The sequence below is a fragment of the Pseudoliparis swirei genome, chromosome 7 (genome assembly GCF_029220125.1).
Source record: "Pseudoliparis swirei isolate HS2019 ecotype Mariana Trench chromosome 7, NWPU_hadal_v1, whole genome shotgun sequence".
In the NCBI taxonomy this organism is placed as follows: Eukaryota; Metazoa; Chordata; class Actinopteri; order Perciformes; family Liparidae; genus Pseudoliparis; species Pseudoliparis swirei.
This window is the reverse complement of record NC_079394.1, coordinates 23,566,171-23,588,756: the sequence shown is the minus strand read 5'-3', so window position 1 is coordinate 23,588,756 and position 22,586 is coordinate 23,566,171. Positions and strand designations below refer to the sequence as shown.

General features: G+C 43.9%; 2 protein-coding genes and 1 long non-coding RNA gene across 6 annotated transcripts in view; 2 read left to right on the top strand and 1 right to left on the bottom strand.

Moving 5' to 3' along the window:
• The first annotated feature begins 1,088 nt into the window (after positions 1–1,088).
• Positions 1,089–10,054, top strand: LOC130197285 (E3 ubiquitin-protein ligase KCMF1-like). The gene is made up of 7 exons (XM_056419884.1): positions 1,089–1,202; positions 3,030–3,197; positions 5,132–5,271; positions 6,674–6,775; positions 7,672–7,852; positions 8,079–8,391; positions 8,477–10,054. The coding sequence occupies exons 1-7, from the start codon at positions 1,187–1,189 to the stop codon at positions 8,796–8,798; spliced, it is 1,242 nt and encodes a 413-aa protein (XP_056275859.1). The 5' UTR covers positions 1,089–1,186; the 3' UTR covers positions 8,799–10,054.
• Positions 10,055–15,897: 5,843 nt separating this feature from the next.
• LOC130197286 (uncharacterized) lies at positions 15,898–16,945 on the top strand. Its single transcript, XR_008832418.1, has 2 exons — positions 15,898–16,024; positions 16,103–16,945. It is a non-coding gene; the product is annotated as an uncharacterized LOC130197286 (long non-coding RNA).
• A 1,371-nt stretch (positions 16,946–18,316) lies between these two features.
• Positions 18,317–22,586, bottom strand: part of slc20a2 (solute carrier family 20 member 2) — a 45,962-nt gene continuing 41,692 nt past the window's right edge. For all 4 annotated transcript variants that reach the window (XM_056419858.1, XM_056419857.1, XM_056419859.1 and 1 more), the window contains one exon: positions 18,317–22,034. In XM_056419858.1, the coding sequence (XP_056275833.1) occupies positions 21,870–22,034 (165 nt within the window). In that variant the 3' untranslated portion in view covers positions 18,317–21,869. The remainder of the gene's footprint in view (positions 22,035–22,586) is intronic.

The following is a 22,586-nucleotide window of genomic DNA, read 5'->3' as shown; positions in this document are numbered from 1 at the left end:
TTATAATTTAAATAACACCTGTCACTCATAATACACCTACAGTAGCTATATTTAGTTTAGCAACTGGATCCTTTTAATCATTGTCCTGACAGAGTGATAAAAGGTATATACCGAACGAGAGTTCTTAAAAAAAGAAGAAGAAAAGAGCAGAACTCAAAATGACTTAGTCTGTCGGACTGAAACGGTTGTCCGACACTGGCAGTAATATTTACTCCAGCGTTAATGTTGCTTCTCGTGTGGGGTTGTTGTTATTCTTTCCATCCACACGAGCACCAGCCAAGCCGCCTGCAGCCACAGGGCCATGTTTGATTCTGCAAGATGCTGACCTGTCCAGAATTTCGGCCCACGAGCGTCAGGAGCCGACAATGAGACGCTGTGGATGACAGAAACAGGTCACCTGCTGTGTGGGGAGAGCAGAGAGGGAGAGAGAGCATATCTACTGTGACCCCGTTCTCAAACCCTCACATGTAAGGCCTCACATGTAAGGCCTCACACGTGTGTGCTATGAAGTCAGAGCTTGTGTGTACCATCCATCATGTTTTCTCTTTGCGCAAGAAAAGCAAACAACCAATTATCTGTATCTAGAATTCATTTTTGATGGATTATTATTCCAAAGCCTGTAAGATCGAGGAGTTTCTGCTCAAATATTTGTTTTTTTAGGTGATGTCAATTCAACACATGAAAGGTACAACTACTATTTATACAGCCCATACTCGGAGTGAGACATGTCATTCAGGTATAGGCTATATTTGTCTTATGAACTATGTTTATAAAAGATAACCTCAAATCAATATATTTTCATTATAGCCTCACCCTGATTTGAAAACAAATGGGCTAATAAGGCCTCTTCTACAGAAATGGACCGCCATCAATTGACAGAGGTTCTCATCTAACTCCCTGTGCAGAAGGATGCACAAGGAACCTTTAATGAATACAATTGTTAACAACCTCTCAGCCAGCCGAGCCGACCACAGCGCCAACGCTGAGACAACAGCGCCACCGTGTGGACGTGGGAGCAGCGCACCGGACAGTGACACAGCAGGAGGTGGCGGAGGGGGGGGCAGCGAGCCAGACCGGATCCTTCATGAGGGAAGAGGCCAGGAACAGCCGACCAACCCCGGCTTCTCTTCTCTGATATTATTCTGCATTGCGAGCCCGAGCAAGAGGCTGCGCTCGTGTCCGTAGGATGTCCCGTCATGAAGGTAAGAGCGCGCGGCGGTGCGAGCAAGTCGGGATTTGAGCTAAAAAAAGAAACCGTTGCCAGAGAACCGTCAGCTAGCGTTAGCTAGTCCACAACGTCTTGTTTTGAAGCCCATCCAAGCTAACGCTCACTGCAGGTAGCAGCAAGGTTGAGGTGTAATTTCGTGGGGGCGCATAATGGCGGACACACACACAACAAAAAAATAGTGTGTCGAAATGGACCTTGCGGTTGACATGTATTCTTCAGTTAACGTGACGTTACACATGTCGGCGTAAAGGTGACCAAAACAACGCTGACATGTAAGCGGAAGAAGCTAGTTAGGCTAGCTAGGTGTGCTAGGTAGCCTGCAAGCTAGCTGGTGACGGTTCTGTGGGTAAACGTTAAGGAGCCGGGGAGCGAGGGCGAGTGCCGCGGGTCAGCGACACATGAGAGCGGCCGGCCGGTGGTGCTGCTCAGTGTCCTCGTCAACGTTAGTTGGTTCAAGTCTCCTTCAGAGTGGACATTGGCCTTTTTTTTTAGATTCCACTTTTCGCAAGCTAACATTTAGCAAACCGACACTCAACCTGCGACTCAACCTTGTTGGGCTTGAAGTTCACTGTCGGTGTCAAAGTAGTAACCTCAACGTTAGCGGGCGACTCGAGGGGACCGAGCTCACGGTCCGGTTACAAAAAGAAAAAGAGAAGGAGTTGAGCTAGTTCGGTGAAGTCTGCCGCCGTTGTCTTGTGTGTGTGGGCCAACGGGAGCGGCTTTATTCGTTAAATAGTTAACGTGCAGACAGCAGCGAAGGTTAGTCGGGGCCCAAGCGGCCTTTCCCCTCTCGGTGCCCGTGTTGTCAACTTCACCGACATATTAATGCCTGAGGTGAAACGCGGTAGTCGTCGTCGTAGGCGACGTGGGTCCGTGGGCGGTACCGCCGCACAGCGGGACCAGGGTGGGCTGAGCTGCAACAGCACGCAGCTGTGAATGGAGACGTGAGGGACTGTCAGTCAGTCGAGACCCCCCGGGGGGCGTAGAGGGGTCAGTTTACACACACACACACACACACACACACACACGGTGCAGCCTCTTGTGCAAAGTGCTGCAAGTATTGTATCGATAAGATTAACTTTATGAATGAGATGGCTGGTGTGAGTAGTTTTATGAGGAGGCTTCTTTATTGTGTTACCAGCAACGAGCACAGGGAAGTACAACACACCTACGCCGTGTCCCTTCACCACCATGACAATAAAACCACAGCCGTCACACTGGGATTAGAATATTATCCAAGCCAGGACACTCGCACAACGCCACAGTACAAGTTCTCTCACGGCCCTCAATTAATATCTTAACATCATTGGTACGGATGCAGTATTTATTGTGGGATTATCTTATTGGATTGTGTTATATTTAGCAGGTGTTCATGTTCACCAGTCATAATGCCCTTTTTGCAAGTGCGTAGTTACTATTCTGTAAAGGTAACCTGTATCAGACTTTAATAGATATGTTTTGAAGATATTTTTGAATTGACTAAAAATGTGATGCTTGTTTTCACTGCCAAACATTCATTGATTATATTCCAAAAAAATACATCATTTCCAGATTAGCTTGATCTGCCTTGGACATCCCAGTTAAACCATCTGATGAAATGCCAAATAATAACAGAGCATCCATAGTTAATGGATTATATGAGTGACATGTGTTTGACAAAACAACTATCCTTCAAATCAGAATAAAAAAACACTATCTGCTCTGTTGATCAACATAAACAAATTGGCCTTGAGCATACAACATGTAACCTCTCTTTTTCTTCCATTGTGTTTTATCCCCCCCCCCCCCCCCCACCCACCAGGCGTGAGCTGCGACGCTTGTTTGAAAGGCAACTTCAGAGGACGACGATACAAATGTTTAATCTGCTACGACTACGACCTGTGCGCATCGTGCTACGAGAGCGGCGCGACCACAACCAGACACACCACAGAGCATCCCATGCAGTGTATATTAACCCGGGTTGACTTTGGTGAGTGGAGTTGGTGTTCACATCAGGCTGATCGGGGGACCTATGCAGGCCGTGAGAATATGGAAAGTGTGAATTTTAGCCAATGAGCTGTCTGTCAGTCTGTGTTATGTGCGGCTGTGATTCATGCAACGGGCGGATGTTGATGATGCACCGGCAATCAGGCAAGAAAATACGGATGTTGACCCCAGCCGATTCACTTTGTGCTGCATCTTTCCAGTTCCAAGATAGATGCCCAGACTGGACACACCGTGTCTATGAACCGACATTGAGATGATGAACCACTTTGAGAATCAGAGTGCTTCTGAGTCGGATGTTATCGACAATGTGCTATCAAAAATAAGTGCCACTTTACGTGCATCTACAAAGTGTGGGGGGGGGTATAATGGTCGATGGACAAGTTACAAGAATGTCGTGTTGGTGGATGAAAAGATACGATTGCAAACCATCTGGGGTTTTTATACCAGGGATTAAAAAGTGTGCACAGTGATACACAAATAATCAAGAAGAGATTTTCTTGGCGTGTCATAAGTAAAACACTTTTGATGCTGGCAGTTTTTGGAAACCACCCTTCAGTGGCTAGTCAACCTGTTGGTGTAAGTTATCTTTTGCGGTTTACCAGCTTTTGTTCTCAGACGGGTGGGCGGTTCCCAAACGGCATTGCGATGATTGATGCGACCCAAACAGCTTGAGGAGTTTTTTTGGGAGGGAGTTATTAGGCTGCTGATCTAATTTATCTCCTCATGAATAACACTGTTTTTTGTGGCCACAATGGGAATTGAGGTAACCTTTTTTGTTAGTTATTTATAATTGGTGAATTTGATATTGCTCTAGACGTAGTATCTATTCTGCTATACAATCTGTTGGGGAATGAGAGAGAAAACTGCGACTGAAAACACTCTTATTCAAAGGACGCTTGTGTTGGACGCTACTCCTAAACTCTTGCTGAAAAGTATATAAATAAGTATATACAAAATAAACTGAATTGAATTGTAAACGAGGAAAAGTGTGCAACAAACTGCTTTTTTTTAAAGTTGCACTAATCTGTGTTTTCAGATCGTCTCCGTGTATTGTGAAAGGGAGGGCTCACTCGAGTTGATGAAACCACATCGAATTATTACCAAACCCCGCAGGTCTCGTCTTCTCAGCCTTTAAATGTTACACTTGTGGTTCAGTCTCCCCGTCGTCACCAACGACATTTCCAGCAGATTTCCAACCCCACTTTTTTTCCCCCAGTTGCCGACCTGCCCAACGGCAAACTGCAGCCGAACATAGTTGGCGAATAGCTGGTGAACAGAACCCAGCGTGCCTCAACAAAAGAAACGGATGCGTCCCTCAGAAATTGGTGGAGTTTAAAAACCGAGCTGTCGGGAAAGTGAAAATTGACTTTCATCCGTGAAGTGGACACAAAGCTCCTTCAAACGAATGCCTGTCTGTTGGATGTGTAAATGGGCAGCTGCTCATAACAACTTTATCGGGTGATTATAATCTGTGAGTGTTGTGGCGACGGCCTGTTCAAACTGCCCCCTGCTTGATTGAACCTGAGTGGGCTTAGAAGTGTTTTATCATGAACAGTTGTGTCGAGGCTGAAATGGCATCACTAGGTTCACTAGAAGGTGTTTCTCCGCGTCTGTATTCAAACCACTTGTTCATTGTGCGTGCTTCTCAATCGTTAACATTTCAATTCAATTCAGTTTATTTGTATAGCCCAATTCCACAAATTACAAATTTGTCTCGGAGTGCTTTACAATCTGTACACATAGACATCCCTGTCCCCAAACCTCACATTGGATCAGGAAAAACTCCCAAATAACCCCAAAACTCCCAAATGACATTTCCGTCACTGTGGAACGTCCTCCATCTGTGGTCCTGTGTGGGAGAAACGGTGCAATGGCCGCCAAATCGTTGACACTGAATGTTGCCGTTGGTTCCCCTAGACCTGTACTACGGCGGAGAGGCGTTCTCCGTGGAGCAGCCCCAGGCCTTCACATGTCCCTACTGCGGCAGGATGGGCTACACGGAGCTCTCCCTGCAGGAGCACGTGGCTGCAGAGCACACGGAGACCTCCACGGAAGTGGTAAGTTGGTACACACACACACGCAAACACACGCAGCCTTCTACGGATGTTTGCGCAGACATTCACACACCTCAGATTTGATTTACTGAATTGAGAAACCCTGCCGTTTCTGAGATGGTTCCTCACGTTTAGAGGACTTGAAAAATAAAAAATGTGGGAACGTTTCCATCTTAATCGTCGCCTTGCTTCGGTGTGGCGGTCCAGTTGTGATGTCGACTTCTGACTCCGCCAGTAAAACGGAGCTGCAGTGAAGTGAGGGAGAAGGTGCGGCTCTGTTTACAGATGTGCAGTGTGCAAAAGAGTTTGAACTACTGAGGGAACCGGAGCCCATGTGATGTCCGCTTAACATTACCACAATTTCAGTCCTTTAAAAAAAAAGAAAATAGATTTGGGTTAGTCAAGGTTTATTAATTTACAATTTAAACGACGATATAAAGACAGAGCAGTGGCAAGAATTAAACTTTTTATTTTATATCACTCCGCTTATAAAAGTAGTTCCTATAATCTGATTCACACACACAGTCCACTTCCTCCCCTCCCTCTGCATTCCAGTTAGTCAGTAGACAGTATATTAACATGGCTGCAGCTATACGTGAGGAGGCTGTTTATTGACCTTAAATAACAAAACCATGTCGCAGGTACACACTGGTGCACCCAAAGAACCTAAAAACACATTTCTGCTGAAATATTGTAAAATGACCAGCTGTCATTGGTTTAGGTTGATCTCATAACCCTCATTAGAACAGAGATCCCCACCCAGCGGGCCACGCACCAGCATCGTGCTGCAAAGACAAAACATGGAAAACCAGAATAATAAATCCAACATTACGGGCTGTTTGTGCAGTGATTGAATTGAATTTGAATCTTTCCTCTCCGACGACACAAACCACCGACTTGCCTTTTTGGAAACATTCAAATCTTCCAATGAGTCCTTTGAATGTCCGGGTGCGCCGCAGCAGGGGGAGGAAGCTGCTGTTTGGGGACAGTGAAAATGTAAAAAAAAAACTAAAAGCCAACAAATATGAATGGAAACACAATATTTCGTTCGATTTAATCATAAAAAGATTAGAATTTGAAAAGAAAATGTTGTCTGCCTTTATTATTATTATGACTAATTATAAGAACAATAAAAATGTCAATGGAGCGTCCCTGGTGCAACAGAAGCCCCGGCTTATCGAATCCATCGAAACGTCAAAACGTTTCCGAGTCGATCCTCGTCTCGACTTCACAGCTGTTGGGATTTGTGACGCGGAGCTGGCGTCTCGCCTGATGTCGTATCTTCTCAGAGTTCGGGTCCTCGTGACCACTGAGATGTGCCAATCCCAGTGTTTGTTCAGCAGGACTGCTGATTGTTGACTGGGGGTAAAGTGTGACTATTAATCTGTGCCCCCCCCCCCTCCAGATCTGCCCCATCTGTGCAGCGCTGCCAGGCGGAGACCCTAACCATGTGACGGATGACTTTGCTGCTCATCTCACACTTGAACACAGAGCACCCAGAGACCTGATATCCTTTTGCAATAAGTCTCCGCCAAAGTGTGTGTGTGTGTGTGTCACCCGGGTTGCTTTGTCAATTCAGAGATGGAGCACAACATCTGTTCACTGGAACTCACATTTGCCGATAGCTTTGTTTTATCCATCCCCTTCATGGGTCAAGGTACCCGAGATGAAACGATTTCAACGCTGTCTGCCACTGGGTTCGATGCAAAGAGGAGGAAAGTCCAAGCGCTCATCTTGTTTGCTCCTCTTTGACAAGAGAAGACGGCCATGAGAGGTCGTGTGCTGTCCTAATCCACTCTGGATCCATAGGCGGTGAGCTGTCAGTCGGGGCCGCAAATTGTAATCTGACACTTTACTCTTGACGAGCCCTGGGTTGTATTTCAGAAATGCGTTCACATCCCACTTCGTTCCTTTTGAGAGATTTGAAAACGTCTGAGTTGGCTCTCGCCGTACAAGCGGCTGCAGGAGAAAGGAGGACTTTTTAAAGATTTGTCATTTCTCAAATTGCATGCCATGGCAGCATCTGTGCTTTGGGGAACCAGCTGAAATGCAGCGTTGCACTCTGGGAGGACTCTGAGCGCTTTGAATACGCTCTGTTGACAAAACCAAAGATGCAAAAGTGCTCGACTGAACCAGCTGACTGAGCTTCAGAGGAACGGCGTTGTGCCCAGAGGGGTGCGCGGGACTACACTTGATTTATCACTTTAAATGATTTTGCATGCAAACATGCCGAACATTAGCTCATTCCAGCTCCTTAAATGTGAGATTTTTTTTTACAATGTGCATCTTTTGGTTTTAGACTCGGTCTGACCAAATAAGCAGGTTGGATAATAAACTCTGGGAAATCACGATTTAGTATAATCGGTGTACGCTCTCGGTGGGTTCCTTGACGACTAGCGCCACGATGAGTCCAGTGGGGTGCGGCACGTGAGGAGGATGTTTCACCCTGGGCGTGGGCTCGGGGGTCCGAGAGCCCGCAGGTCCAACATGCACTTCACCAGCAGCACCACAGGGGGGCTCTCCACCAGCCAGAGCTCCTCCCAGAGCTCCAACTACAGCAGAGAGGCCATGGACCCCATAGCAGGTCAGTCACACACACACACACACACACACACACACACACACACGCTCATACATATTCGTTTTTAGGGATAAACAATGTGACCAATTTCACATTAAATTGACAAAGCAAATTGTAAAACGGATGCTAGTCTGGTCGTCTTCATCCTAACGGTGTCCGTGTTGCAGCTGAGCAGCTCGGGACTGAAGTGACAGTGAAGTGTTTGTTTGTGCCCCCCCCCCCCCCCCAGAGCTTCTGTCCCAGTTGTCGGGGGTGCGGCGCTCTGCGGGCGGCCAGCTCAGCTCGGGCCCCTCGGCCTCGCAGCTCCAGCAGCTTCAGATGCAGCTCCAGCTGGAGCGCCAGCAGGCGCAGGCGGCGAGGCAGCAGCTGGAGACGGCCCGCAACGCCTCCCGGGGCGGAGGCCGAGCCAACGCCATCCTCAACACCAACTCGGCTGGCGCCAACTCCAGCGCCAACCACAACACCAACTCGAGTCCCAACCCGGGCCCGCCCGAGTCCAACCCGCAGCAGGCGGCACACAGCTCCCAGTTCCTCCTCAGCAGGTGAGCGTCCGCCCTCATCGCCTCGGAGTGTTTGCATGTTCTGCGCTCCGCTCACCACCGTGCGCTCTTGCCCCGCCTCCTTCAGGCTCAGCGAACCGCGGCTGTCGGAGGCGGAGCGGCAGGCGTGCGAGGCCCAGTGGGCCGACCGGAGCCTGTTTGTGACGGAGCTGCTGCTGTCCACGCTGCTGCCCGAGGAGGACGCCTCGTCCTCGGAAGACGAGGACGACTGTCGCGGCCCGTTGCGGAACTTCGCCCACTTCGAGTCCATGGGCTGCGTTGAGGTCATGACCCTGGACGTGGCACTGGAGAACCTCAACCTCAAGGAGATGACCCCGGCAACCAGGACGGCGAAAGCGGTGGCGAAGGCGACGCCGGCGAAGAAAGAGCCCCCGGCTCCGCCCCTTTGATGACACGGCCCCCCCCCCTCCCCTCAGACCACCGTTGATCGCGGCCGACTGCTGAGTCGGTCCAACTGCCAATGGATGACAAAAGACTGCAGTTCTTTTTGGCTTTGTTTTTATTATTATTATTATAATTATTTTTCTCAGTGGTTGTCATTTCCGATGTCGCGCCCCACTCGGCCCGTGTCTATTACGTTGCGTACATTGAATAAAAGTAGTGAGACGAGAGAATGTGAAGGCAAGCGTGGGAAAGGAAGAAAAAACTAACTATATAAATATATTATAGAAAAATCTATATGAAAGTTGATAATCAATTCCACGTAACCCGCGTTTCCTCTAGCAGATGATGAGCACACACTCGCCCAGGAGAGGAGGCAGACGGGGGGGGGGGGGGGGTGCTGTGTATTTATAGTTAATTAAAGAAGTGCTTGGATGGTTTACCACAACTTGAGCATGAGCTTAAAATCACCACGTGCCCATTTTTAACTGCACAGTCACCACGAGGGGAGGTCTCTCTCTAACTGTACAGGAGCGGTGCTGAGTGCCACAACACTGGCACCACACACACACACACACACAGTCCGATGGGTGCGTTTGGTTACATTCATGTCCAGTCTCCACCCCCCCTCCCTTGTGTGACATCACCTGTTTTGGGGTCATGTGACCTTGCTTTATATCGACTGTGGGCACTTTGGTGTGGAGATGCATACCCGGTGTCCGTTGTGCTCTACATGAAGGCGGCGAGCAACACAGCGGAGACGCGGGGCGACCGCTTTCACGCCTTTCTCTTTTCTTTTTTTCTAACGTGAAAGAAACGCAACCTGGTCTTCACACGGTTGTCGTTTTTTTGTTCTCTTGCTCTTTTAAAAGGAAGACCAGACCGCGACCGTCTCACGCTTCCCTCGACCTGAACTTAATCTGCTCCATCGCTCATGAATGCAAAGATCACTCATCATGTGACTTGAAGGAGAGACTCCTGTGTTGCTCTTTCCATTCTTATGTCAAAAACCAACCAGATCTTTGTCTGCCTCCACTGCTACCTGAAGAAATGCAATGTATGTCAAACCACAGGGTAAACCTTTGTCTGGAGGACAATAAAAATGTTTTGAATGGAAATTAACTAACCCAATCCTGCTCTCTGGTTTGTGTGTTTTGTACTTTTTTCTTTTTTTCTCAGTTGCTTAACTTTTTGGTGAGAATGTACAGCATATGGTAAAAAAATTAAAATAAACACCTATCTTACAGGTCACGTTCTATCTCAATCCGTCTCGTACACTCTGTTCACGTTCACAGCCGATCAGCTGACGGAGAGCGGGTGGCGTCTCCCTGCTGTGAGTCCAGAGGCCTCCGGGTCTGAATGTTTGGGAGGAAATGAAGAACGGCGACGGCTTCCTTTTTGTATATCAGGCATGAAAATCCCTCACCTTTCGGCGAAATTCGCCGTTTTGAAACCAAAATAGGTGACTTACGTGAATCGTGTAGATCCGAAGAGTTTTTGTTTTGGGGTGGGCGGTCAATTGGCCGGTGTAGCGATACTAACAAAGTACCCGTACGTTAAGAACGATGTGATTTAGCATATTTTTAGTATCGATACTTCATTAAGAGCGCGCTATCAGAGCGCACGCGCTGCTCCGGTCTGTGTCAAGCTGTCTGCACGCATTTCGAGTGGCGGAATTTTCGAGTCTTCGGCTTTAAAAATATAAATAAAAAAAGATGCCAGAAGTGAAATGTTTAAGTTCTTTGTCTCCAAATGTATATGTGTATATATATATATTTTTTAAATTCATTAATTTATTTATTTTGTATTGATTTATTTTATCTTTCGTCATCTTCATATTTATATATATAATATATATAGATATGTTTGTATGCATATATAATAAATTTTAAAAATACAAATATATATATATATAAATTGTATAATTAATTGCAGATACATATATGATATGATATTCCTTAAGTGGGGATATTTCACAGTGGGGAAATTTCACAAATCACAGCAGCGGTGCACATCAGAGCATCAATGAAAAATAAATATAAAACACAAAACAAAATACTAAAAGCTAAATACTAATAATAATACTAAATATACAGGGGGAAAATAAAGTAAAGTGCTGAGTAAAGTAAAGTGCCGAGTTTGCCAGGATCTCCAGCGATCTACTGCAGTGTGTTGTGCAGCCTGACAGCAGCAGGAAGGAAGGACTTGTGCTGCCTCTCCCTCAGACACCGGGGACGAATCAGCTGGTGGCTGAAGGATCTGTGCAGAGCTGCCAGAGTGTCATGCATGGGGTGGGAGGTGTGGTTCATCAGAGACGAGAGCTTTGCCATCATCCTCCCGTCCCCCACCACCTCCACAGTATCCAGAGGACACCCAGCACGCTGCTGGCCTTCTTTAGCAGCTCGTTCAGCCTCTTCCTGTCAGCTGCTGCCATGCTGCTGCTGCTCCAGAAGACCACTCCATAAAAGATGGCTGATGCCACCACAGAGTCCAAGAAGGTCTTCAGGAGTGCTCCCTGCACTCCAAAGGACCTCAGTCTCCTCAGCAGAAAGAGTCTGCTCTGTCCCTTTTTATATAGTGCATGTGCGTGGTCAGCCCAGTCCAGTTTGTTGTTCAGGTGAACACCCAGGTACTTATACGATTTTACAATCTCAATGTCCAGTCCCTGGATGCTCACTGGTACCGGAGGAGTGCGTTTACCACGGCGGAAGTCCATCACTCGGTCTTACTAGAGTTGATGTGGATTTGAGAGATGTTTGTAAGTTTACTGTACAAAAGGCTAAAAAAGGGATTAAAAGAAGATGTATTTCTGTTGGAGGAGTCCAATTTTGGACTAATGTTGAAATGGATGTAAGAATGGTGAACTCCTTTTTGGTTTTCAAGAGAATTATTTATAAAACAATTCTTGAGTTATAAATGTGATTAAAAATGTATTCATATGGAAGATGTATGTGAGAGTATGTCTGTATGTGTGTATGTGTATATATATGTATGCATATGTATATATATATATATATTATTTTTTATTTTCTTTGTTATTTTTTCATTATTTTTCATACAGTTTCTGATTTATTTGATATTAATTTAGGATATTATCCTTTATCAAACGTTCTCCGAGTCGTTATCATCAAACACGTGGTGAGAAATCTGAATATTGCTGGATTAATTCTGTGGTTTTACTTTGTGACTGTGTATGGATTTGAGATGGGTGGCATGGTGAGTGGATGAGATGAACTTTGATATAGTCCTAAAATGGCACATTCATCTGACAAGAAACTGTCAAAATAAAGCTTAGTTTTTCTTCTTCTCCTGCATCTATAATTAAGCATTTGTATGATTAAATTAACCCTGAAACAATGAGTCAGTTGTCTTTTCCTATGTTGCATATGTTCACCACAGACTCAACCAATATCATCTCATTGAAAAGCTGCAGCTGATCCACTCCTGCAGTGTTCGTCTACCCTGTGCCTCCTAGTCGCTACACTATGCGGTATTTTGTGAGACTGAATAATTGCAGAGGACTTTGGCGTGCTCCCCTCTACAATACTACTGTGTGATTCTACATGATGTGTGTGTGTAACAGAATAGTCTTGAAGAGTCAAAAAGCGTTTGTTCACAGTATTTGTATTTATTCAATACATAGTGGCGTTCAAAAACTGACCATTGAGATGAAAAGTGCTGTTTGCCACAAGGCATAACATTTGTGTGATTCATTAAATTAATGTTTCAAAAGCATAAAGAAAAACAAACAATTGGTTTACATTTCACGGCTGAAAAAGTAAAGAATTTATAAAGTGATTCAGTCTTTTGGGGACTTGTGTGCAGCGTCTTTATCCGTGTGCAGCAGGCCACCTGTATTCAAGCACACTGTTCATCTCCTTTAGGGACACATATCAACAATACAGTTATCAGCATTTAAAAATCTGTATTGTAATAAACCCAATGAATAGAGTGGATGCCCCAGACAGCATTATCAAAGTGTATGTCTGTTCAAAAAATAAAACATCAGACTAGTGTCCTCGCCAAATTGAAATAGTCAAATCTTTATTTGCAATACTGGAGCTAGATCTGGCTGCCGGCAGCCATAAAGACCTTGAATCTGAAATCCTTCAGACCCCAGGAGGAGGCAAACAGTCCATGTTGCAACTCTTGGACTTCATGGTGCCCATCTGTTCCTGTCCGGCAGCACCTCCACTGCAGGCTGCCTCCTCTTGCCAGGAACAGCAGCAGCAGGCACTTCCTAAAACATTAAACACATGCAATAAAACATAAATAAATGTATATATATGTATATGTGTATATACAGTGCATCCGGAAAGTATTCACAGCGCTTCACTTTTTCCACATTTTGTTATGTTACAGCCTTATTCCAAAATGGATTAAATTCATTATTTTCCTCAACATTCTACACACAACAACCCATAATGACAAAGTGAAAACTGTTTTTTGCACATGTTTGCAAATCTGTTAAAAATAAAGAACGAAAACATAACATGTACATAAGTATTCACAGCCTTTGCCATGACACTCAAAATGTAGCTCAGGTGCATCCTGTTTCCACTGATCATCCTTGAGATGTTTGATTGGAGTCCACCTGTGCTAAATCCAGTTGATTGGACATGATTGAGAAAGGCACACACCTGTCTATATAAGGTATCACAGTTGACAGTGCATATCAGAGCATAAACCAAGCCATGAAGTTCAAGGAATTATCTATAGACCTCCGAGACAGAATTGTATCGAGGCACAGATCTGCACTCAAAAAACTGGTTCTTGGCCCTCATAAACATTAAACAATATTTTTAAGTAAAACGTAACTGAAATATATAAAATCTAAAGTGTATTCATTAAAACCACTTAAACACAATGTAAATATGCTTCGTAAAACCTGAACATAAACAAATCAAGTAAACTTTACTTGATTGGATCACAGGAGCATATGTGGTGCAGGAAACACTTCACCACGTGACCTCTTGAGAGTGGACTTGTCATTCTGACCGACCAAGCGTGAAAAAGTTATTAGGTAAGTCCAATCCTTTTCCATCTTAAGTGTCATGTTATTTTATAAGTATTATTTTTACGAAGGTTGGTGAATTTAGGTTAGGAAAAAGGCTTGCTATGTAATTTAGCACGAGCTAGCAGCTTCAACATTAGCATAGTTTCACTGATTGGGAAATAGGTCTGACTTCGGTGGAGAACCTTCTGCTTTTTAACAGTTAAGCTAGCTTCCAAAGCGGTGGAGAATATTCTGCTTGCCAAGCTGCTGCAGCTCGGGCTGCGTGTGTCAACAGTTAGCTTAACTTCCACTATCTGGCTAGTCCCACGTGTTCACTAGGACTTGCATCTGGCTTAGCACTAGCTAGCAACGCAGTTTTACATGCTGACTCGCTTGACCGCGTGAAAGGTAAAGACACTGGTTGTAGTACACGTCGAGACCCGCGTCCGTATAGGCCTCGGCTTCCTGAAGCCCAGAGGTGGAGCGCCATGCTGCTCATGGTCAGGCTACAGCCGGTTAGGCTGCGTCATTTGCCAACACAGGCTACCGAAAGCTATGTCTTAACTGCTGGCACCGGCTGCTCGCGCTCGGCACGCGCTAAAATGCGTCACTCGCTTCCTCTTTACACTGCGGGCAACTAGCTGAACTACGTTCAAACTGCGGTGGCTTAAATATATAAATACAATGTTAACTTAAGATCAGAATCCTGTTCATTGACAATTAATGTTAGGGTGTTCACATGCAAGGAATATGATTTTATAACAAAACAAATACATATATAGAATAATATGCAATACGATATAAAAAAAGGAAGAACAATGCAATTGAGAGCTCTCTCACTCTCTCTCTCTCACACACACACCTCTGCAGTTGGCTTATTCTCATCCTGGTTGAAAACTTACCTTGGAATATTTTCCATTACTTTCAGGCACACCATTCAAGCCAAATCCACAAAGCATCTTTCATCCTGTGGCAACATCTCATTTTAGGTGAGTAATGTAACATATGATGATATTGATAAGTTACATCTTAATAAGCCATAGTTTTCTGCATAAATGTTGGCTTTATCTTGACAGTGTTTTCTTTTTTTGCTCTTTTAGGTGGAGGATGTCAAATACACAGCCAACATAACTAAGGTCGTCAGCAACAGAGAAGGAGCTGCTGGAAGGAAGATCCGACTCCTCATGGCTCCAACAGCTAAGGCAAGTGCATTGACTGGTTACGTTGTTAAGCAAAGTCAAATCTTGTGATAAAATCCATTTTAACAGAGTTCCCGCATCCTTGAAAACCTAGAATTGTATTTATGCAGTCTGTACAATTGCTCTGGAGTGGGGTTTAAGAAACCTTGACCTAAGAGTGGAAATATTCTAGATTGTAAGATCCTAGTTGGAAACATGTTTTGCCCCGGGATAAGTGTAAAGTCTCAAGGACTTTTGACTTCTAATAGGTCATACACATCAGACAAGTGGGCAATATGTCTTCTCTTTCTCAAGGCTTGGGTCTTGAGGAGTAGTAGCATTTATTTACTGGCAAATAAACTACACACTACACTGTTATGTTCACTGCTATAACTTTACTGCTGACTTCTCTCTGTTTTAACATTTAATAGCTAAACTGGATATATATTGCAGATGTCCGTAAGTTAATTATTTTCTGGTCAAAAAGAACATTTCAGATATCCACTGACATTCTTCCTAGGAAGAATTACCTCGCTTTTGCCATTCATGTGTTATGGGCTTTTTATTTTTAGATATCCATAATTGCATTTTTTTTAATAGTCTTACGAGGGGGAAAACTCACATTTCACTCGTATCGACGGGAAAACGGTATTCGAAGCAACATCGACCTTGGCTCAGGAGTACGTTGCGCACAGTCCAGTCTGACACTAGTGACTTTGTTAGTCTGGTTATAAACAAACAGAATATTATTTTAATCATTTTTTCATAGCTTATTACTAATGAAATACAAGTTGGATTTAGCGCTGTGACGCTGACAAAGGCAAGTGTAGGATACTTTTTAATTTGCCAGAACATGTCATAAGGACAAATGCCTTCTTTCAAGTGTCATAGTAATCCCTTGGAAAGGGTTATGAGCAATGTCCTGAAAAATATCTTAAAGTGGATACTCAAAATTGTATTGTGCCTTCTTTTGCAGAGTGAGGACATTGACCTCAAGAGGGAGTGTGTCCTCTGTGTGTCTCCCTCAATGAGGACAGCAACACTCATCAAGGAGTACTTGGTGAGTTTTACAGTGAGCTTTCAGTGTTAAACTTGCAATGTTTTCTTTCAAAATGGTCACTTTGTTTTTCACCATCAGAACGTCAACAGTGAGGAAGCTGAGCGAGAGATCGCGCAGACCACCATGGGCCTTTACAGGATTATCAAAGAAGGTGCTGATAAAGAGGACGAGCCAAAGGACGTTGGAGTGGTGATCGAAGGTGTGGAGCTGCTATGCAATCTGAGAGGCGTTGCTTTGGACGTGCCATGCTCTTTGGCCTAATTTACACTCTCAACCTGAGCTATCCCCGAGAACTCAAATTCACTTTTGAGTTCATCCAGAAAGTGTTGATGAACTTGGATGGAAAGAAGTTGTCCCCAAAGGTCCAAACACTTAAAATCAAGATGCTTCAATGAGCTCACATGGTCAGCACTGGAGAGTTGAGCTAGCCACATGTTGGCATGTTGGACATTGATATATTGACCTGGTAAGACTGTAAAGAAGCTAGTGACTTACTAGTTTGTGGTACTGTTGTCAGGTTCACTGGAAAAGCTGTTATGTGTTCTAATTGTTGCATTACCCAGGTTTATCAATACTGGTATCCATTTTATTAATGATTCATCCATTTTGTATTTTATTATTCATCATAATCACAACTCTAATTTTTAAGTTGTTGATGTCATAATGCATGGCTAGACTGGATATATTGTATACCTGTTTAACACTTCATGACTAAAATATTGTGTTCTAATTGTTCCATTACCCAGGTTTACCAATACTGGTATCAGTTTTATTAATAATTAATCCATTTTGTATTACTATTCATCATAATGATCATAATCACAACTCTAATTTTTAAGTTGTTGGTGTCATATTGTGACTGTTTGTATACCTGTTTAACACTTTTTTTTGGTATTCGTCAATAAAGCCTTCTGAATTGTCCTTGTATGCATTAGTGATTTGTTTCAAATATATAATACTTGATTAAACAAATTAGGGGTATGTAAAATGTCCCCTTAACTTTATATGTAATAATACATAAGGTTTATGTATGAATTTGCATCAATTTAATTTAATCAAATCTCATAAGGATTATTCAATTTATTCAGACTGACTCAATGGGATAGAAAAGCATAATGTTTAATTAGATGCTTTACATTGAACTTATGTAATGAAATTACATGGAAAATTTACATGTAATTGAAATACTTAGTCAAGGTTTTTTGGATAATTATTTTTTTGAGTGTGGCGAAGGGTACAGAAAGATTTCTGCAGCATTGAAAGTCCCAATGAGCTCAGTGGCCTCCATCATCCGGAAATGGAAGAAGTTTGGAACCACCAGGACTCTTCCTAGAGTTGGTCGCCCAGCCAGACTGAGCCATCGGGGGAGAAGGGCCATATGTATATGTATATATATGTTAATGTGTGGGTTATAGGCACCCACATTGACTGATTTTAATATTTCCCTCTGCTGCTGCCAGACAGAGGGAGGGAGGGGTCGTACAGGCCTGATGTATCGCACGTGTTACAGGAGATCTGTGGGCAGTGAGCCTCTTCTTCCTGGTTTCTGGGATGGAGTTTTCAAGGGTCCTAAGAGACCCCTCCCCTACTAGAGGGTGAAGGATCTGAGTGGTGGTGGCTGGGTTCAGGAGGTGTGGACTCTCCTATTGACTGGCTGACGGAGGTCACCACTTAATTTAATTAAAATAATATCTAGCTCGAAAGTTTAATTTAACACCATTAAATCTGTGACATTCCACTGTGTTTCATGAGAGAAAAATATCGATCCATTTGAGAAATAGTTTTTCCTCCCCGAGGTAAACACGTGAATTGCATTGATATAGGGTTTCTCTCAGAGGCTGAAAATAACTCTTGTCCCGCATGACATTTCATTTGTGATGATTAAATGAAGCATTAAAAATACCAAAACAATAGCCAATGTTCTCGTTGTTGGACTCGCTAACATATTTAAGTGATATAAAATTATCACCCGCAAAATTTTCCAGCTCATTCTGGGGGTTCCCGAAGCGTTCCCAGGCCAGCTGAGAGATATAATCCCTCCAATCTTCCCCGGGGTCTCCTCCCAGTTGGATGTGCCTGGAAAACCTTTAATACATCTGGAGTATCGCCTTTAAAATAGAAATTTTAAAAAGCCCTTATTTGATAAGACATCAAATATATATGTTTATAGAAAGCTAGGTTATATCATCTTGCTGCATAAGATATAATAAAGCAATGAAAAGAATAGTAAGAATAACTTCCCATGCGTGCAGTAAGCATCGTCTGTTTAAAATAAGACACAACACAATGGAATTCAAGTATTCTTTGTAATTTTAATTCCCATAATTTAGTTTAAAATGCAGACATCTTTTCTTTTTTACTCACTAAAATCTTAAATAAAACATTACAGTACGATATATGCAAATCAGAAGAGCTTTAAGATCTTGTAGAAGCAGGCTACAGTTTATTTAGATTTTTATTTATTCATTCTTTTGTTTATTTCTTAATTTTTTCAAACTTTTTGAAGGACTGGACAGTTAAGATAGTAGTAAACAGTAAAAGGACAACACGGAGCTTGTAAAGTCTGCAGGCCGCCAAGGAGCACATGGCAAACGGACCAGGACACAAGAGACTTCCAGGCTGCTGGTTCCCACCCGGGCAGCAGGGGGCGCTGTTACGCCACCGGGGGATTTGCACAATTCAGGGAGAAAGAAATGTCAACTTCCGTTTCCCTGCTACGAGGTCATTTAAAGGCCCAAAAGAAAGTTTTCTTTTAATCAGCTTCTTACGTTGAACGATTGTGTTCACCATCAAAATGCATCTTTTTCAGAAATAAGTTTTGGATTATTCCTCATCAGATGGGCCTCCAGACGGGTTTGAAATGGGCGTGGCTTTGTTGGGGAAAACGTGATGTCACGTGTTTTTGTGTGCACCAATCAGAGGCATTTGAATCAAGTCGTGGGGTTGTTAGTCAAAGCTTATTAGCTGACTTTTCAGTGTTTTAACTTTTAAGAAATAACACCTACGGTCACTTTTAATTCTATTATCAGTATTTAAGGCTACAAAAGACACGCATTGGTTGCTTCCATTGACATTTGACATGTGATAGTTTGAGCTGTTACAATTAAGACGTGTTTAACGTCGACCATTTTCATTTTCACCGCCCCCCCCCCCCGCATCCGGTTTGGCCTATCAGGACTGAGAATGCATGGACGCACGCGCACAAAGAGTTAAAAGAAGGGCCTCTGTCCAGTCAAACCCGCCGTGAGAAACGTGACTGGTCTTATCTCATCGTTTACGCAACCAAACTACTACATACTACTCTGCATGGACTCTGACCCACAATCCTTTGCGCAGCGGATCCACGAGCAAGAGGGTCAAAGTTAAAGCTGCGATGTTGTGACGAAGCCGTGCAGCTTTTCATTTTTAGACGTGAATAAATATTGTTTTGTCAGCATTCAACACTTCACTGCATACCTTTACATGGAAACAAATGGTCCTCATAGTCCGGTTATCACGTTGAATATTTAAGAGTCTCGCGAGACTTTGCCTTCGCAGCTCATGATCAATAAGTGGTACAGGGAAACAAAATTACAAAGTGTTTTTCCATCTAATAATGAAGAAACGAAAATATTGAATTGGTAATTTTCAAAAATCGGATCAATTGGCATCTGGCACGTCAAACTAGCGGGCACCGGAGGAAGCCCCCCCCCCCGCCCCCCACGGCGTGTGCTCGCTCGGTTAAAACTCAGATATGGTAGAAAAATATATCGTCTTGATGAGATTTCTCCAGTCATTCTCTTCATTACTGAACATGTAGTAGCAGTGTACAGTGACAGGGGTCATGATTAGAACTACTTCTACTCAACAACAACAACAACCGAGTCCTCTCACTCACTCGCTCTCTCTCTCTCTAGACACTTCAGGTTTCTTTTTTACTTGCAAAAAAAATATTTCATGGTTAATAGTTCCGTCTTTCATTGGCATCATTAGGCAACGTTTTTTATTCATTCCAGATACTCTACAATATGGTTACCATGTAAACACCACAGTACTTCATTATTTGACCGTATCTGCACAAAGTAAAACAATGTTACAAGGCAAGTGGCTACTTAAGCATAGATTTGTTCAACATGAAATTAGGAAAAAACACCACAAGAAAAAGAAAAAAAGAGACCTTGCAACACCTGGTATGGTTTGTTCAAATAAAAATAAAATTAAAAAACGCTTTAGACTTTGTTCTTCTACAGGTGAGGTGACCTTGTTAAAAAGCTGGTGATGATCGGTACCAACGCTCCTGATACCCGCTTCATTCAAAAATAATGATCCGAAGACAAAAAGTCTTGTGATATTTCTGTCATATCCTCCCCCCCCCCCCTACCTTCAGTACTTGTATTTAAATGCAGGAGATCAGACTAAAACGCTTCTACAATTCCAAAAACAACAACCGGCCCATTCTGAGGAGCTACACGTGTGGGCCGGGGGTTCGAATCCCCTTTCTGTCCACCTCTGCATTAACTGGCTGATTTGTATATACCTACACACACACACACACACTTGATACCACGTTTGGTAATGACGTCTGACGTGGCGCAGAGGCTCGTTTCAAACTAAAAGGCACATGGATGAAGATATGTGAACCTTTTGCACCACCTGGTTGGGTGTTTCTTAGTTTCTGCGGCGCTTAAAACTCATTCGGCATATCTTTTGAATATCTTTAACGTGGCTCAACATTATTCCAAGAGGGAGCTGCTAATCCTGTTGAATTTACTGATGCGACAAGAATCAGAAGGAATGAAACGTCCCCATGTTTCTCTGTGAATGTGGATTCATTGATTTACAGTTAAATCCCTTTTTTTTTTAATGTATTTTTTTTTAAATGCTTCTTCTTCAAATCGTTTCTGCAAAAACGACAGCCTGTGTGTGTGTGTGTACTCTGGGATGAAAGACACTGTATAATGTGACATGATGACGAGCCCGCCCCTCCCTCCTTAAAAACAAACCGTGAAACCTCTCCCAAAACTCTATACGGACAGTATTTACAGTACAAATTACAGTATATTACATCATTAAAAAATATGAGATCCATTTCTAAAAACATACAGGAGCTCTTGACAAAGAAAAAAACAAACAAAGAAAAATCAACTTCTTTAGCAAATCAGGTTTCTGTGGTATTGTGTGAACAAAACAAACAAAGAAATGGCAGAGTGACAGTCTCACCGCCGCTCTCTCTGAGGCGTCCTCTCCGTTTGGCCCTGGCTAGTGAGACGATGGATGGTTTGGTTTACCACACGCACATCTTTTCTTCCTCTTCTTCTTTTTTTTATACTTTAAAGCAAGCCGCAATACAACAAATCACACTCAATCCGATACAATATGTACAGGGGTTTTTTTCCTGGCATTTTGGAACAGTAATAATGAGCACTTGACCGGCTACGATACGGTTGCTGGTAGAACGATTTTTACGGCAGTGTCCGCGCGCAGTCTGTTTTTTTAACACGGGATCTTGTTTTAGGTTTTTGTTGTTGTTTTTTTTGTTTATGACGAGACAGAAAAGAGTGACTGGAAACCTCCCACATTGTTGTCGCAGCCGATTGAATGGTGGGTGAAACATGTTGGCGGCTCACTTTCTTATGAAGAGAATAAATAGGAACCGATCAGCTAACCCAAGTGAGGCAAATAGATCTCTCGCTCTCTCTCTCTCTCCTCCCTCACCCATTCCCTCACTTCGTCTCCCCCCTCCATTTTCTGTACCTCCGACACCCAAGCTTGGATAATTTTTTTTTACCCGAGTGTCTCTCTCTCTCTCCTCCATCTCCTCCATCTCCACCCTCCTCCTCCATCCTCCCTCCCAGACGTGCGTCCCTCAGACGAAGGGCAGGATGCCGTAGACGAACACGGCCATGACGGCGGCGCTGAATAGGCCGGCCAAGGGCACCGTGACGAACCACGCCAGGAAGATGTTCCTGAAGAGGTGCCAGTCCACCGCCTTCTTGGAGCGGATCCAACCCACGGCCACGACCGAGCCCACCTAGAGGTGCCCCGGGGGGGGGGGGAGGAGAGAGAACAATCAGCAGCAGCACGGAACAGAGGAGACAGCGTCAAAGACACTTGTGAAGAGCTGCAGGCCGCTCAGGCTCGTGTTGTGTTTGCAGGCGTCTGCATCCAGGATGTTGAGCTGCTGTTCGTCCATCTAGCTCTCCGTTGTGTTTGTGGCCTCTGGCTTTGCCATTGAGGGTATTTAAGATAGAAAAGGGGACAGTTCCGCCCCAACATCTAAACTACATATGTTTCCTCTTACCTGTCATGCTTTTTATCAGTCCAGATAGTTTTGGTGGGAGTCGCCTAGTTTTGGAGCCACTCGAGTGCCAAAAAAACCCCAACTCACACCAAAACAATCTGGACTGATCAAATGCACCACAGCTCAGAGGGAGAGTACCATTTTGAGGTAGTTTAACTTTAGCTGAATATTTCAAGTGCTGAAGTGGATCAACAAATGGTGACATCTAGAAAAAAAATGGCGGCAGCGCACAACATTCACAACATTAGCCTCCGAACAGAAAAGGCCTGAGTTCGGCCTTCA